Here is a 12,427-nt window from a genome sequence, read left to right as displayed (position 1 = left end):
ACTAACTGGTCACAAAAGGAACCTGCAGAGAAGAGAAAGGGGTGGGTGAGTTGGGGAAGAGGGCCAAGGAGAGGATGAGACACGCAGACCTGATACTACTAACCAAAATCTCTTTTGGGCTCAGGAGTGCCACAGGTGAGGCCTGGCAGGAGATAATGCTGTCGTGCCTCGGGGAGAAAGGCTGTGAGCCCGACACCACTGCGCCATCAGGGCAGAATGAGAATGAGCGCTGTGGCACCGATCTGGCCTATGTTTACTTTGTCTCCTTCATCTTCTTCTGCTCCTTCTTGGTGAGCAAACCCTGTGCTCTTGGCTTGAGATGTGGCCTACTCTACCCTATCCCGCCCCATCCTCCAAGAAACTCTTATTTATTTTGAAAGAGAGAGAGAGCAGGGAGGAGCAGAGAGAGAGAGGAGAGAGAGAGAATCCCAAGCAGGCTCCACACCATCAAGTACAGAGCCCGATGCGTGGCTCGAACTCATGAACCATGAGATCATGACCTGAGCCGAGATCAAGAGTCGCATGATCAACCAACCGAGCCACCCAGGTCCCCTCCCAAGGAACTTTTAAAGGCCAGGATCCTTAGCCGACTCCTGGGTGGGTGACTTCCCATGGCTGACACTGGACAGTTCTTGCTGCTTCTAGGGAAGGATTACTGTGAGAAGGAACAACAAGTGGAGTGGAGTTTAGGGAATAGAGTATTGAGCTTCATGTTGAATCTGTCGTGACCTGGAGTAAATCTGTCTTCTCTATACTTCAGGTATAGTATCTTACAGGGAGGACTAAGAATATCTTATCTCTCTTTTGGAGGCTTTCAAAAGAGAAAAGGTACCTTGGAAATACAAAGTGGTAGCATTAATAAGGTAGAGTGATGACAATATATGATGTAATAGATGTGATCTCTCTTCTGTCATTTTGTTTGATGACAGTTGGCCAGCTTGAGAGGCATGAAAGGAAATGGACTATTTTGGGCATTAGTAAATACTAAGTGAAGCATACCCACTTTGCATATAGGTGAAGCATATAGGTGAAGCATATAGGTGAAGCATACCCACTTTGAAAATGGTGAGAAGCCCTAGATGGCCTTCTTAATTCTTTTTGGGAGAAAGCATGAGTTAGCACACCAGCATCCAGACATCCCTGCCCTGCACAGTCATGGACAAGGTGCTACCAGATAGGTTAAAGGGTCGGTCTGATGTTTCTGGCCACCCTGACACCCCTCAGCTTGGCTTTGCTGCTAATGTCACTCGCTGAACAAGTCTAAAACTAAGGCAATACCACTGAAAAGTGGTTAATTTCACAGCCGTGCAGCAAGTGAATTGTCTCATGGCCAAGCGTTTCTACTTCCCTAAAGTGATCATGAGGAGATCTGCCACATGTCTAGCTCTCTGGTGTGGAAAAGCAGCTTGCAGGCAGACTTTGGAGGGTGGTCAGCAGGTTAACGTAGCAGAGAGTGAGCCAGCTAGAGACTTGGGTAGCCTGCCTTGTGTCTTGGCTTTGTTGCTGTTCTAGAATGGGCAAGACACTTTCCCTTTTGTAGCTTCTGTAAATGGGAGGGAAAATGAGTCGATATAAGGGTATTATTTTCATGGTGAGCGGGGATTTGTTTGAATACACTCTCTTCTTGGGGGTGTGAAAGGTTTTCAATGAAAAAGAACACAAAACAGTGTCTTAGAGGCCCTGGGGAGAAACTGTGAGTGGGTTATAGTCGCTCTGTCGGCTGGAGTCCAAGGGAGAAAGGCATACGGGGATATGAGTGCTTGTTGACGGGGCTGCTGTGGGGGTGATACGGAGCAGGTAGAAGGGCATGTGGACATCTCAGCTTTATCCTACATGGTGTAAGTGTTTAATAATAAATATTTAAAAGAAACCAAGATATAACTGGAAAATTAATTAGAAACTATAAAGGTACTCAGAATTTTGAGATGGAGGGTGCTGCATAATTCACATTAATGTTATTTTTAAAGAGGCTATATTCAGGATGAGATGATCTGCTTTCAAATCTCAGCCCTGCATGAGACCGACTTTGTGACCTGGGGCAAGTCACACAGCTTCTTAATTCAAACCAACCACTCTAGACTTACTGATCTGCTGTGATGAGCCAGGCTGTGTGCTTGGAGGTGAGAATACAAATGTGTCCTTGGAGGCACATGTGCCCTCGAAGGGCTGATGATAATTAAGCCTGCCTCACAAGGTGAGAGGAGCATTAAAGCAAATAATAGGTGTGAGTGTGCACACCACGCTATAAAAGACTATACAAATATGAAGCGAAGATAATACTGTTTTATTAACATTAATAATAAGTACCTTGAAAGGAGTGTAAAACAAACGTGTGGCTATGTGGAAACCCCTTTAGAACCCAGGCAGTGATTGAATATATGTATTCACGGCGGCTCCAATCTCAGTGACAGAAAGAAAGGCCCAGCCCATGATTAGGTTCAGGTTTCATGAGACAGAACTCCCCGAATAACAGTGATTTAACCAAAAGAGATGTTTGTTTCTCTTGCACACCAGTGAAGTCTGGAGGAAGGCAGTACAGGCTTGTTTCGGTCGTTCCACAGAGTGGTGAGCACCCCAGACATCACCTCCAGGGACTACACGGCTAGGCATCTGCTTGTATTCTAGGCAGTGGGACAGAGGAAAACAGGAAGGCAAGCAGGAATGAGAGTGGCTGTTAGGAAATAGCCAGCAGTCTGTCTGTATTGCGGAGAAGACTCCAACCACGTCCTGTCTCCAGACTTTCTCCTTATCTTATATGCCGTCTGCATATCTGGCACCTCCATCCACCTGGCCATTTTGCCTGGGAATCAACAGAGATCCAATCCTCTTGTCCCCTCAGGCAGTTCTGTCTCTCAGGCAGGACTCTTTCACTCGTGAAAGACAGGACACGAGGCTACATCTGGCCTAAGCAGGCATATGTAAATGAAGAGTCTTGGGGCAAGGAGAGGCATTAGCAGGCTTGATCTGGCCCTCAGATGACATCACCAGGACCAAGTTTCTTTATTTATGGATCTCTTCCTCCAGGCTCCTCCCTGTGAGCTCTTTTCCAAACACCCCCAGCCTCTGGCTCCAAGATGGCTGTAGCAGCAGCTCTAGACCCTAGTCCTCACACATTCAAGACTCACAGGGAAGAACAAGTCTATTGCCCAGAAGGTTCAATACCATTTTATTGGCCTTGATTGGATCACCAATCACTGTCTCCCAGGAAAATGGGGTTCAGTGGCTGATTGAGACCTGGGTCATAGGTGGTACCCCACTGAACCATATTAACTGGGTATAGGCGGCTGGGGGGATGCAGGGAGGGTGGTCCTCAAGAGACCAGATGTATAGTAAATGAGTTCTAGGCAGCCAAGAAACAATAAAACAGTGCTATTCAGGTGGTCTAGTTCTGTCAATACCATGTCCTTCGATTCTCCTATCTATACTACTCTCCTGCTACTGCCTTGGTTCAGAAGCACCACAAAACTCTCCCCTGCTTCCAGGGGCTCCTTCTGGATAAAATATATCTAGGTCTTTATCCTAGTTCAAAACCCTTTAGTGGATTCTGTTGCCTACTGCAAAATTGAGACCAGAAATGGGGGAAATATAGCCCGTGGATCATATCCGGCTTGCCACCTCTTTCTGTATGGCCCATGAGCTAGTGGTTTTTACATTCTTAAATGGTTAAGGAAAAAAATAAAAGATGGATAATATTTCATGAACTGGAAATGATACGAAATTCACATTCATACCCCTTTCTGGTCCCGTTGTAACCTGTCTGTGTATGCTTCTTAAATGGTTCATAAAAAATTTTACACCATTTGTGTGTTCCTCATACATCACAGTCTGTGCTAAATACTAAGTCTTTAAGAATATTCAAGGAACAGGTGAAGGTCTGCTCTGTTTTAAGCAATGTGCTAGGCATAGGAATGTATCTCTGGACAAAACTTTCTTACTTCCCATCCTTAGCACCTGGATCTCTGCAGCACAGTGGGTGCACAATAAATGCTGTGCAAATGTTGTGCAAATAAGTGAGACAATGGGGTCTTGGAAGCCACTTCAGGGCGTGAACGGCTTCCAGGTCTTCACACAGTAAGCCACGCAGTCAGCTCTAAGGCATCTTACCAGTTCTTCTGTTGGCTCCTTTTGTGGAGCAGGGTTGGGGGTGGGGGAGGCTAGAAGGGAGGATTGGTGTCAGGCCTTGACTTCGAGAATGTTGTCGCTCTTACTGCTCCCTCTGCTGCAATAACAAATTAATTGAACAGATAATGAAGTGACTCTTTTTGTGGGGTTCTTTCCAAATATAAAGTGGCATGGAAGAGTGAAATAATACACAGTGAAATGTGTGGAAATTCTGATGAAAACATGTGGCATTCAACAAAATGAATAGGGCTTTAGTTAGGAACTTCGGCCTCACACTCTATTGAATTCTTTATTGGCCTTGAAACCTGTTTTACTGTGTTAGGTTTGTTTGCACTACTTAACTCCTCTTCTCCCCCATGCCCTCCAGATGCTCAACCTCTTTGTGGCCGTCATCATGGACAACTTTGAGTACCTGACTCGGGACTCATCCATCCTAGGGCCTCACCACTTGGACGAGTTTGTCCGCGTCTGGGCAGAATATGACAGAGCTGCATGGTGCGTAGGCCTCTCGACCATCCCAGTGGGGCCCATATCAAGGGCCTGCGGCGTTCCCAAGGAAGGGGTTGGAACCAGAGCCACCTAAAGGTCTGCCTGTTACAGAAGGAGAGGAGATTCCTCTCAGTCCTGGCCTGGGGAAGAGCTCAGGCCCTCAGATTGGCTCTGGTATCCAGCCAGCCAACAAAAACATAGCTTCTTTATCTTCCTTTTCCCTCTCATTCCTTCTGTAACAGGCCTTCCTTTTCTTTGCCAATCTCATCACACAGTCTGCACCTCAGAGTGCTTGGTTTCAATCACCAGAGGGGCTTCCAGTAATCTTTTTCTTTTTCTTCCCTACCAGTGGTTAGTGGACTCCTTTGAGTCATTGGGGCGGGGAGAGGGGTGGGTTGACAGGGGTCTTCTGGGCCAGAACATCTGGCCATCACAGGAAGTGACATTAGCATTTTATCTCACTCATCCCTCTCGAAAGACATGGTTTGAGATTGACTAAAATTATGTAGAAAACTGAGCAGGCTGTTCTTCCAACTGATCCCCTAAACACTTAAGGATTTTTATATACAGAATTGAATTAAATGGCAGGAATTTGCATGAATAACCTCCCCTGATTTCTTTCACCGTCCAGTATTTCTCAGATGATGTGCCTCCTGGGCTTCCGAGCAGGGGTTGGCAAACTTCAGCTTCAAGGCTAAACATGGTCCACTGCCTGTTTGTGTGAGTAAAGCTTATTAGAACACAGCCATCCACTCATTTATGTATAGTCTGTGGCAGCTTGCACACCATAAGGAAGAGTTGTGTAGTTGTGACAAAGACAGTGTGACCCTCAAAATACAAAGCATTACCTGATCCTTTACCAAATAAGTTTGCCGATCCCTGCTTTAGAGGACAGAAACAGCATTTTGGCCCCTCACGGTTGAGGACAGGGTGACTATTCTATAAGCACTTCTTTCACAGGAACTTTTCTGTCCCATGTCATTTTAGTTCTAGGATCTTATCTCACCAATCTACCCATTCTGGTCCCCCTCTGAAAATACTACAAGAAATGCCATCCTTCACAGGAATAGCCCACGTTGCTTCCACCTGGAGCCCCTTCATAATCTGAGACTCATCCTAAAATCTTCCCTCCTGTGAGGCTGTTGAACTTGGGTCAAATGTCAGAAGAATGAATCAGAATTCCTCTTCCCCTCAGTAATTATTAATGACTTAGGGCACAGAGTTCCCTAAATCCATTCCTATTACGATGGCTGACCAACGGCTTTTCCTCTCTGGATCTACTTTCTGGTAGATGGGCTGCTTAGAAAGCCATGGGTGCTGTGCTAGAGGGAATGTAGCCAGGGCTCTGAGCTTCCTCATCTGTAAATGGTGTTGATACCTGCCTGCTTTGAAGGGTGGTAGTAGGGATGATATGAAATCATGTATGTAACTGTTGTTATAACTGACAATAACTATACAGGAAAACAACCAGAAACTATGGAAAATTGGTTTGGAAAGCATGGATGGCCATGGGATTGGGAGCCTGAGAAGGGATGTCTTCACTCAACCTGAGAGGAGAACTGCTAGCAGAGAAGTTCATTGCTCACCTGGCCTCACTCAGGTGTCTTTAGCTCTCTGAAACCACAGCTTCCTGTGCTTTCATATTATCTTGGGACCCAAATACTATGTGCATTAAATGTGTTCCTCCCGACTCATTCTGGCTGCTGGAAAGAAATGATTCCATGAGGACTAAAACAAACAAACAAACAAACAAACAAAAAAACCATGAGACTCAGATATAGGAGCTGTGAGAGAGCAAAAATAGAATGGAGAATCTCTTTTGCTTTGAAATTCACAGCGTCATGTTCTGGTTAGAGTTTCATTGGCCTTCTTTTTGGGATACAGGGGAAAGAACTAACAGGGATAACGTGAGCCAATGTGTTCAAAAAGAAGACTCATACAGGATGCAGGGAACACCAGCCTATAGGCAGTACCAACCCACCCGCATCCCAATCTCAGTAAGAAACGAAGAGCAAATGGTTAAATGAACTTCCTCTCAAGAATCAAGAGACTTGAAGTACCGATGAGCTGTTATTTAGAAAAAGAGGAGGAATTAACACCAAAATCAAAAAAAGGCTGGAAAGAGTAAAGCTGGGGCAAAGCCTCACGTGGCTGCTGGCAAGGACTGGATGCTCAGAGGTGAACATGTGTGTTTATAATTTCCAGTGGAAACCGTGGTCCATACTGGGATGTTGCTTCCTTGTTCTGGTCTCTGAAAGAGCAGATGCTGTAGTTGCTGAAAAGGAATCAGTTGTTGATTCTGTCCTTCTCACGGAAAGCCAGGACTCTCTAGCAGGCCCTTGTGAAAGAAGGTTGGCGAGATAGGTCACCTTGTTCCTGGAATTCTGGCTGGATCTGACCAGGCTGCCTGTGGGCTGGCCGGCAGGAGCAGAGCCAGAGGGAGAGTGTCCACGGCTCCCTCCCAGGCTGCTCTCCCAGCACAGATCCAGGCGGGCTCCCACCGAGGGAGCAGAGCTCGCCCAAGCTGAACTCGGGAACAATATGCCACCAAGAGAAGCAAAGCCCTTTGCAAATTCCCTTGTGCCAACTGAGCTCCTTGCTAATTAGCCTAATGGGAAATTTGTCTCTCACAGTCTGCGGAAAGATGCTGACTTCCCACTGCCCCTGACAAGCGGGTCTGAGTAACTGACTGTAATCAATGTCTGCGAAAAGCAAACAGTTGGGCAGTCCACTTCACGGCAGCCTGGCATCTGCTCTTGACAGCTGTCAGAGGCATTTGTGTGAACTCTCAGGCTGTGCTCTTCAAGGCCTGGCTCGAGCCAGAGTCCATTTTCTGCATCTGACGAAGTGTGGTCCAGATAGGTGTCTCAGGGTGCTCTTGGTCATGCAGCAGCCCCTCTGGGCACTGGACGGGTTCTGATTTCCTTAGAAAATTGGGGGCAGTGCAGTTCAGCAAGGTGATGGTTCTCTGAGGCTCACTGCTCTCAGTCTCTCCTGGTTGGGTTTTACCAGGCCGGAGGGAAAAAGCTGCTCTCCCTCTTCCAGCCCTCAACATCATGGCTAAACTGTCCTGTCTTCCCCACCCTTCTCTGAGTGTCCTATTAACCCACCTGTGCTTCCTTTACAGCGGCAGGATCCCGTATAAGGATATGTACAAATTAGTGCGGGTGATCTCGCCGCCTCTGGGCCTGGGAGAGAACTGCCCCTACAGGGTGGCTTGCAAGGTTTGCCTCCCAGTCCCCAGCCATGACCGGCGGTGGGGTGCCACTTCGAACCCACCTCTCCGTTCCGCTCCACCACCGCTGCGCCACATGAGGGAACCTTCATGTTGCTTTCCTTTGAGTTTAAAGAGGTCCAAACACTCCCAGAACCAGCAGCTGTTACAGAAGGAAGAAGGGCACATTTTGGGGGGAAGGCAGAAAAAAGGACTTGATATGGAAGGCCGATTTGACCTCTCTCACTTTTCTGCACATGCACACAGTCATGTGTACGCACACACAAACACACACACACACACACACACACACTGTCTCTCTCCCTCTCCCCACTCCATCTTAATCTGTAGATTTCACCAGAAGGACCTCCCGTCCTCCAGAGAATGCAGACATCTTCACTGGAGAACAGAGAACCTCCTTTTGGTGAAAAGCAGCAGCATCCTCCCATGTGCAATGTAGCAAAATGTGATTCTAGTTGTCCCTACCTCCGCCCATTCTCCAGCCCCTGGATAGTTTGGTCAGAAAGGACTGTAAAAGCCTGAGGACAGAAAGGAGGGGAGAAACCATAATGAATCAGGGCAGGAGGTGAGAGTGGTAAGCGAGGGTAGACTTGGGGTGTGTAGAAGAATGCAGTAGCTCAGGGGGTCTGCAAAGGTCTCTGCAGGGCAGCGGAGGCTCCCGAGCAGATTTCTTGCCTTAGGGGTCTTATGTGTAGCGTTGAGGGGATCGAGGGGGCCTGTCATAACTGCGACATCACTGCTTGTTTGTGAGACCAAGGACATTGCTCAGGGGCACATAGGACCCCCTCTTCAACTCTGCCAGACCCTGGGAACTGGAACAGGAGCGGCTCTGCCAAGCCACCGTCCGAGGCCAAACCCGCTAGCTAAGGAAGCATCTCCTGGTGCCGCAGGAGAGAAGGGTGGGCTCTCTGGGCGTAGCTCGGTCCGGCAGCTGGCAGAAGACTTAGGCCCAGGAAGATGCCAGCCGGGGCAATGGGAAGGAGCTGGCGTGGGGTGGTGACACAGTGATTCCTGTACTCAGGAGGCCAAACAGCTGCCTCTGCTGAGACTCTTTAAACTCCGCCCCGGTGAAACCTGCAGCCGCATGTGGGGAGAACCGGGAGGGCAGCATGGCATGCGAGATGCTCTTCCTCCTCCTGGTTTGGTCTCTTCTGTCCCCAGCATGCCATTGCCCTGGGGCATGCCCGGAGTAGAGAGCACTCTTCCCCGCAGAGCCAGGTGGAAGCAACCGGCCGGCTCCAAAAAGCAGCGCGCCACTTTCAGTGCAAGTTTCCGCCTCCTTTCGCACACACACCACAGAGGGGGATACACGATGTTCCGCCTGTGGGTTCAGAGGAGGAGAAGGGCCTGACATGCAGGTCGGGGCCCTGCCCCAGCCGGGGCCAGAAATCCTAACCCGTGGCTGGAGCACCGTCTATCCGTTTTATACCGCTCGCACACAGCCCTGGGAATTGAAAACAGGCTTGTGTTGTATGGAGGATGGCTAGAGTGAGTAGCGAAGTAGGTAACAATCGACCACGAGGAGAAAATGCGTCCCTATGACTACGCAGCAGAGTCACGGGGACCAGAGGCTGCCACCAACGTTCCCGGGTCTGTGTGGGGCGTGATATAAATCCGCACCAGGATGGAGTCCCGTGTACGATTTGCCTCGATTAACAGGTTTCCTATTCTTTTTCTGTTTGTCCATTTTGTTTTGTTTCTCTTCTCCTGTTCTCTGTATTATTTTGTTTGTTTTGTTTTGGCTCTCTGGGAATGCCTGTTCTCCTTTCCTCCTGGTCTGCATCCTTCTCCTCACTTCCTTCCCTGCCCTGCCCACCCACCCCGTCTCCACTTACCACCCCTCCATGAGCAGTGGCCGCATCCATTACACTGAGATGTATGAAATGCTGACTCTCATGTCACCACCGCTAGGCCTCGGCAAGAGATGTCCCTCCAAAGTGGCATATAAGGTAGACCACCCCTTCCTTTGTTCTGGGGTAGAGACCAACAGGAGGGAGGCCAGAACATGGGGAGGAAGCTGGGCCGGGGAGGCGGAGGAGGGAACCAAGGGGAAAAGGAATGATGAGGTCAAAGGGCAAGGAAGGTTCCTGGAAGTATGGAGTCCCAAAACAATATGAGGAATGATTGGCAAGAGTCTTCACCGTGGGGCTTGTTATGTGTTCTTCTGCGTGTCTCCAAGTGTGTGGCTTCTTGTGAGCAGATGACTAGAAAGGAAGTGTTAAGTAGCGTGTTTGCTCAGAGGAGGCAGAGTGGTGGCCTGCAGGATAGCATATATGGGCAAGAAGGAAGCGAACAGCAAAACTGCTATCAGAGCCTAGAAAAAACCTCCAATCAGATAAGCTGAGGAAATGATGCAGAAATTTGTCTAAACATGGTTCATTTTTAGGAGAGAGGCAAACCCTTAATGCATGTCTTCTTCTTTGATAGAGGAAGGAACTGTGGCATGGTTCCTTCTAGGTATTAGAAAAAAAAGAAGAACGCGACTTCTAGGATACATGATGAAGGATCCAGGCCCCTTCCCCCACCAGCCCAGCTGCCCGGTTCTCTTGTCAGTACAAGGGAAAAGGTGACATTGGGCACAAGTTGCACTCAGCATTAGATTTGCATTATTGGCATGACTGATTTGGGGGCTGGCCCTGGAGTTATGGGTGGATTCCCCATGGCTTGCTCAGAGCAGCAGCATACGTTGGAAGTCACCTGCCATTAGGGTACCCAGAGCTTTGGGGCCTGATTTTTTTTTCCTCCACCCATTAGTAATAGTTACTGTTTGGTGTTTAGACTGACCCAGAACTCTTGAGCTCTTTCATCTAGGAATATACCATAGCAATGTGGCCACTTCTCTAGAAGCTTAAGGAAGTGGGAGAGAGATGGAACTCAGATACAAACAAGAAACTGACTTTACACTCTAAGACATCATGTCTGTAGAATCACATTAGGCCAGATGTTCCACTGGAGCATTAGAGATCCTGCCTTGGGAAGAGACATGTCCCTCCCTGCTAGGCTGGTGGTTCTGCCAGAGGACCTGCTGCTGCTGCTGCCTCCAACTTGTACAGATCCAGAGAGCATCTCCTTGGAACAGGGCCCTTGAGGGCCCAGTACATGGCTCTTCATGTGCAGCTTATGGGCTGGCATCCTTTTTGCTCATGATGGCCACATCCCAAAGTACCAGGTGGTAGAATGTGGCCTTGAGTTTTTTGAATGTCGGGGATGAAGCTTGGCGGGTTGAAGGGGCGTGGGGACTGGAGGAAAAGTTAAAGGATTCCAAAAGCAATATACTCTCTGGAAAGTGGATTTGGCCATTTCAGTTTGATCCCTTCTTTTGGGTGAGGGGAACAAGGCCTGCCCACTCTGCTCCTGCCTTGGTCACCCTTCTCTCATTCTCTCTCCTCTGCTGTTCCCAGCTTTCTTCCCCTGTACCCTGTTTGCACTCTCCTCCTTTTCCATCCTGCTCCACCTCATCCACCTTTGGATAAGTTGGACTTATGCATGTTCAATCACGTGCTGGCAAATTTCACCTTTTAAAGACTCAAAAAGGGGGGCATCAGGATGCATATTTCAACAGATAAGCAAAGCAAAATCTCTCCCATCACTACCTTTCCATGTGAGTTTTGGGGGTATCCATGGGACAAGGGGAAAGAGAGAGCAGCCTTGCATCAGGGAATGGAGCCACCTCCCAGAGCTGACTCCTTTCTCTGAGCCATTTCTTTTAGGAATCACTTTCCATCCCTATTAAAGACATTCTTAGGACCATGGAGGAGTCCTCAAGAATGATTAGTCCTCCTTCTTTTGGAATTTGGCAACATTCTCTGGGGGGAGGGGGGGGGGAACTAAACAGCAGCAAATGAGCCATAAGTGAGAAGCAGGGAGAGGAGGTGGGACCGGGGATGGGGAATCCTTGCCCTTCTTTTTTGTCTCAGCATTGACCTTCACACTTTTCTTCTCTTCTCACCAAGGTTTCTTTCGATATTTTTTTTCCCTCCTGCTCTTTCTTTTCTCTCTTTCACACAGAGGTTGGTCCTGATGAATATGCCAGTAGCTGAGGACATGACAGTCCACTTCACCTCCACACTCATGGCTCTGATACGGACAGCACTGGACATCAAAATCGCCAAAGGTAAGCCAGGAAAGGAAAATAGGACTCTGGAACAACTCACCCAAGGTGGCACAGGACAGAGCTGTTTGAACATTGCATCCATCTGACAATGTCATGATCTGAAAATCAACTATCAGGGTCTAGTTTCACCTCTGACCCAATCACTATGTCTGCCATTTCTTCCTGGAAAACAAATGACTGGTCTGACAATCTCTAAGGCTCCTTTCAGCTTTACCAGGATGTGGTCTTCAGTGAATGGTACATAGTAGGCATCTTAGAAATATTTGTTTATTGAACAAATGAGTTTTAATTTTGTTCTTTTTGTTTCTTATGTGGTATCTCTAATGCTCTGGAAGGTTTGTGGCAGATACCATCAGGGCCGTTCTTTGCTCTTCTTGATTTCCAGTTCAGTGATTTAGGAGAAAAAAGGTTTATTACTTCCAGATGGGCATCCAGCCTTCCTGCTCTTGCCTGATCCAAATCCTTCT

General features: G+C 48.1%; 1 protein-coding gene across 8 annotated transcripts in view; it reads left to right on the top strand.

Annotated features, from left to right (window-relative positions):
• CACNA1E (calcium voltage-gated channel subunit alpha1 E) overlaps window positions 1-12,427 on the top strand; it is a 489,630-nt gene that overhangs the window by 461,831 nt on the left and 15,372 nt on the right. For 5 of the 8 annotated variants that reach the window (XM_058701273.1, XM_058701270.1, XM_058701271.1 and 2 more), the window contains 4 exons: window positions 125-290; window positions 4,490-4,617; window positions 9,699-9,795; window positions 11,855-11,960. In XM_058701273.1, coding sequence (XP_058557256.1) covers window positions 125-290; window positions 4,490-4,617; window positions 9,699-9,795; window positions 11,855-11,960 — 497 coding nt within the window. Of the gene's footprint in view, window positions 1-124; window positions 291-4,489; window positions 4,618-7,738; window positions 7,836-9,698; window positions 9,796-11,854; window positions 11,961-12,427 lie in introns of all 8 variants that reach the window. The other 3 variants (XM_058701274.1, XM_058701272.1, XM_058701268.1) reach the window with 1 other exon arrangement.

Source organism: Neofelis nebulosa, chromosome 15 (assembly GCF_028018385.1).
Source record: "Neofelis nebulosa isolate mNeoNeb1 chromosome 15, mNeoNeb1.pri, whole genome shotgun sequence".
Classification (NCBI taxonomy): domain Eukaryota; kingdom Metazoa; phylum Chordata; class Mammalia; order Carnivora; family Felidae; genus Neofelis; species Neofelis nebulosa.
Note: the sequence above shows the minus strand (reverse complement) of the source record. Positions and strands in the feature narration are given on the sequence as shown.